The sequence below is a fragment of the Geotrypetes seraphini genome, chromosome 8 (genome assembly GCF_902459505.1).
Source record: "Geotrypetes seraphini chromosome 8, aGeoSer1.1, whole genome shotgun sequence".
In the NCBI taxonomy this organism is placed as follows: domain Eukaryota; kingdom Metazoa; phylum Chordata; class Amphibia; order Gymnophiona; family Dermophiidae; genus Geotrypetes; species Geotrypetes seraphini.
The window spans coordinates 105,127,322-105,132,807 of record NC_047091.1 but is presented as its reverse complement, the minus strand read 5'-3'; the positions used below and the strand labels follow the sequence as shown (position 1 = coordinate 105,132,807).

At 38.6% G+C, this 5,486-nt stretch overlaps 1 protein-coding gene across 1 annotated transcript; it reads right to left on the bottom strand.

Moving 5' to 3' along the window:
* Window positions 1-3,907: 3,907 nt before the first annotated feature.
* On the bottom strand, window positions 3,908-4,219 carry LOC117365500 (histone H4-like). Its single transcript, XM_033955977.1, has one exon. The coding sequence runs from the start codon at window positions 4,217-4,219 to the stop codon at window positions 3,908-3,910; it is 312 nt and encodes a 103-aa protein (XP_033811868.1).
* Window positions 4,220-5,486: the final 1,267 nt, after the last annotated feature.

Sequence of the window (5,486 nt, the reverse complement as noted above, 5' to 3'; positions counted from 1 at the left end):
CTTCGTAGTCTCTTTTGGCCCCTTTAACCGCCTTATGGCACCTGCGTTGATGTTGTTTGTGCTTTTTCCAGTTTTCATCCGTTTTTGAAGGATATTTTTTGTCTCTCCTAGATTTTGAATGTAGACCCAGATATATTGTAGTGTTTGTAAGATCCTGACATGACCATTTCAAATCAGTGATGCACAAGGAGGCATTAGCTGGTTGTCAAAAATCTAAGATCATGCACTGGAAGCCTAAAGTGGCATGAGAAAACTGACAGATCTGCACAAGAAAACAAAACAAAATAAAATAAACCCCCCCCCCCCAAAGTGGCCTAAAATCTCCATCTTTGCACCCTATTGTTTGGTGTCTCTGTCCAGTCATAGCTTTGTCTCCTATGTCTTTCAAGTGTTTGCGCCTCACCATGGCTCCCTTTTATCAAGCTGCTTTAGGTTTTTTATAGCCGGCCGCTGCGGTAAAAGCTCCGATGCTAAAGCGGTTTGATAAAAGGGGGCCCACATAAATAATTTATACAAAGTGTGAAGTGGTCTTTTTACTATGAAATGGGCTTAGCATATCGTAATGCGGGAATTTTCCGCATGCTAAGTCCATTTTCTAGTACTACTCAATAAATTTCCACAATAAAGGTAGAGCTCACTTTTCAACATTAACCCATCAAAAAATTATTTTATATTGTTCAAAACATTTACTAGAACAATTAACATTAAAAGAGTCCTCAGTCATTGATACCTGACAATATTATAACATAGTACAAGTATTCCTCATTAACTAAGGGCTCCTTTTACTAAACTGCGCTAGCATTTTTAGCGCGTGAAAAATCTGCGCTATGCGGTTAGAACTAATACCAGCTCAATGCTGGCGTTAGGATCTAATGTGCGTGGCAATTCAGCACGCACTACAGCTTCAAGTTTGCTTGTATTTGTTACAAAGCTCTCTTTGGGATGCTTCCAACTTACCTAATCTCCCAGTTCTTTCTCAACGGTTCCAACAAGAGCACTCGCAGAACAGACCTATTTAATTACCCCTCCCTGAAATCTTACCAAAACAAATAGTTTCTAGATAGAATGTTATCATTCCAGGCAGCTAGGCTGAACACTTGGCTTGGAAAACCCATACTTGAGGCCACTACATACGCAGACTTTAGAAAATCTCTGAAAACTCGATTGTTTAACAGATTCTAAATTCCCAACCTCCTCTTCCTCGCTACAGCACTCCTCTCTACCTCGCCAACCCCAATTCTAGATTTGAGACTAACTCTTACATTCTCTCCCCTTGTATCCCTTGTCCTGACAAAATGTATCTTTATTGTAAACCACTTGTATCCCACTTACTGACAAAATGTATCTTTATTGTAAACCACTTGTATCCCACTTACTGACAAAATGTATCTTTATTGTAAACCACTTGTATCCCACTTACTGACAAAATGTATCTTTATTGTAAACCACTTGTATCCCACTTACTGACAAAATGTATCTTTATTGTAAATCACTTGTATCCCTTGTCCTGACAAAATGTATCTTTATTGTAAACCACTTGTATCCCACTTACTGACAAAATGTATCTTTATTGTAAATCACTTGTATCCCATGTACTGACAAAATGTATCTTTACTGTAAACCGCTTTGAACTTCACGGAATCAAGGTATATAAGAAATAAATTATTTATTATTAATAAAAGGAGCCCTAAGTTTATAGAGACTCCATCCAGCTTTCACCATGACTCAAGCAAGGTTCAATAACATCTCTCTATGACCTTATTTTTGAAAATTATCTATTTCTGATGTGTATATTTATTTGATTTTTTAGTCCATCCTCCCAAATTAGTTCAGAACGGGTTAGAAATCAGGCACTCGAGCATTTTTCCTATCTGTCCTGGCAAGCTCATATCTATCTAATGTACCTGGGGCAGTGGAGGATTAAGTGACTTGCCCAAGGTCACAAGCAGCAGCATGAGATTTGAACTTACAACCTCAGGGATCTAAGGCTGTAGCTCTAACCACTACACCACAGTTCAATTCAACTGCTAGATTTTACGTGGTGTTTCACACTTTCACTTATGCACACATCAGAAATAGATAATTTTCAAAAATAAGGTAATAGAGTCCAGGAATGTTATTGAACGAAGGGCACTCTATAATTGAAAGGGGATAGATTCCGAATGAATGTAAGGAAGTTCTTCTTCACCCAGAGAGTGGTAGAACACTGGAACGCTCTTCCGGAGTCTGTCATAGAAGAAAACACCCTCCAGGGATTCAAGACAAAGTTAGACAAATTCCTGCTGAACCGGAACGTACGCAGATAGGGCTAGTCTCAGGGTGCTGGTCTTTGACCAGAGGGCCGCCGCGTGAGCAGACTGCTGTGCACGATGGACCACTGGTCTGACCTAGCAGCGGCAATTCTTATGTTCTTATGTTGAGTTGTGCTCAAAGCTGGATGGCAACTTGGTTAATGAGGAATACCTGTACTATGTTATAATCTTGCCAGGTATCAATGACTGAGGACTTTTTTAATTTTAATTCCAGCAAATGTTTTTGAACAATATAAAATATTTTTTTGATGTGCTAGTGTTGAAATGTGAGCTCTACCTATATTTTGGAAAGTTTATTCAGTGGTATTAGTTTTGTGTTCTCTCCTGTTAGAGCTTTTCAAGTCAATTTCTAGGGTATTTTCAAAATTTTTTTTTTGATAGTTTATGTGCTAATTAACACGGGAGGACTTTCAGGTTCAGGTTTCAGGTTTATTTAAAATTTGATACACCGCCTTATCAAAATTCAAAATGGTTTTACCAATATATAAAAACAAGGTATAATAAAAACGTACACTAAAAACAAATAGCAAAACAATACTTCAAACGATCAGACACTCTGACAAACATTGCCTTACTGATACAGGATGGAAATGGGCAGAAATACAATATATATAAAAAGAAAGAGAGGGGAAGAAGGAAAAAAAACAAAAGAACTCTGAACTCTAAAAAGGGTGCCCAAATTTGGGTGCTGATCCAAGCTGGTGAGCAACATAATTGGATAATGAGCCATTAATGAGAAATAGTTGGATGAAAACAACCAATTTTGATGGTACTTGGCACCAAACAGAATTTGCATACCCAACTGGCTACACACTTTTCTATATCACTGGATGCCCAATTTCCATGGGCGCAACCTAAAAGTGGGCCCAGCCATTGGTGGGTCAGGGCAGAGTTGTAGAACATGGGGGATCTGTGCCCAACTGGCACCCCAGGATTTTCACCATGTGTCAGCTAGTGTAAGTCCAGCACGACGTCGGGCATAGGAATCCACTTTAAGTGCTTTCTATAAAAAGCCCTTTATAGAAAGCACTTGGTAACTTTTCTGGAATACTCATACTCTAATGGTTCAAAGTTGTCTTTTAAATGGTTAATCTTTTGGGATATTAGTGGGGATGATAGGGTGGATGGGATAGTGTGGTACATTAGATAGAATGTGAGCCCACCAAGACAGACAGGGAAAAATGCTTGAGTACCTGAATAAATTCATGCAAACTGTTTTGAGCTCCCCCTGGGAGAACAGTATACATAGAAACATAGAAACATAGAAAGATGACGGCAGAAAAGGGCCACAGCCCATCAAGTCTGCCCACTCTATTGACCCACCCCATTGAGTGCTAGTGACCCAGTTCCTTAACTTGACCCTCGTAGGGATCCCACGTGTATGTCCCATTTATTCTTAAAATCAAGCACGCTGGTGGCCTTGATCACCTGCACCGGAAGTTTGTTCCAGTGATCTACCACCCTTTCCGTGAAGAAATACTTCCTTGTGTCACCACTAAATTTCCCCCCTCTGAGTTTGAGGGGGTGCCCTTTCTTGGCTCTTAAAAGAGCCTTTGGGTTGTGTAAACTGGCAAGTGCGATAGTCGCTGGCAAATTCAACCTCCGAAACCATAGAGAGTGCGACCTTGGCGCTTCAGGGCATACACCACGTCCATAGCGGTTACTGTCTTTCTCTTGGCGTGCTCGGTGTAGGTGACGGCATCTCGGATCACGTTCTCTAGAAAAACTTTCAGCACCCCACGAGTCTCTTCGTAGATTAGGCCAGAAATACGCTTCACGCCGCCTCTACGCGGCAGGCGCCGGATAGCGGGCTTTGTGATCCCCTGGATGTTATCACGCAGCACCTTCCTATGCCGCTTAGCGCCCCCTTTTCCTAGACCCTTCCCACCTTTTCCACGACCAGACATGTTGAACTAACGGAGTCAAAAACGTATAGAAAATTGAATGAATGAATTAATAAATAGGTGGTATTTTTTTTCAATTTCTCATTATAAAATGAACATATTTTAGATTTTCTATACAGATGTACCTGTTGTTGCTTTCTATAGATATTTGTTGATTTCACATTTGCAAATTGGTGTACATGTGTTTTGCTCAATAAAATTTCTTTATACATAAAACCAGTACTTGTGGTGATGGTTGTTTTTTTTGTTCTGGTTACCGATGAAATTTAGGATTGAACATAAAGTTTCGACAATTGTGCATCAAACAATCTATGGCACAGCACCTTGGTATTTAACACATGCACCAAGGAAGTACCTTCCAATGCGTTCTTTAAGATCTGAAACAGAGATACGATTGTCGATCGAGTCAGTTGGGGAGACTCATTGTAAAAGGACATAGACAACAGCAATTTCAGTTGCAGGACCACAATTGTGGAACCAGTTGCCAGGTCATTTGAGATGATGTAGGAAGCTAAAAGAAGTGTCTCTTATTTCAAAAGGCATGTATAATAGGACATAAATGTATTATGCAATTTGGGTTATCAAAAGAAGATCCTAGTTTTTGGCATTGGAGGAATCAATTTCATCGTCTATTGTTATTTGAGACTTGGGAAGTTAGGCGTTCGGCTAGGAAAATTTGTATGTTTATGGAAATTTGGGATCCGTATATTCAGAATCTTTCAACTAAGGCAAGAAGTTTAATTCTTTATGATTTACATTGAAGCTATGATTATTTATCTAAAATTCCAGTTCTTTATTTTTATTATTCTTTGTTTTTGTCAACTTTCATTGGATTTGGGGGGGGGGGGGGGCTTAGTATGATTATTTCAATAAAAAAGTTAAAAACTAAATTTTGGGGGAGGATAGGGGAGAGGTCAATAGGAAAAGGGAAAAGGGGTAGGAATTAGGGGGAGGGTATTGAGAGATGTAATTAATATTTTGGAAATATATTGTGAAGAAATGAAAGATATTTGATGGAAATTAATATGATGAATTTTAATTTAATGACTATTTTATTGTATTATAATATTGAATATTTACTGATTTCTTCAATAAAAATGTTATAAATTAAAAAGGAATTTAAAACTTACTTATTTGTATGAGCTTTTTTCTAGAGCGAAACGTTGTGAAATATTCCTTTTTGATTGAATTGTCTTTGAGATTTGAGATTTAGAAGAGGGAATGATGTAGTAGGGTTAGTTGTTACAGTTTGTTTTGTTGTGAAGACTAT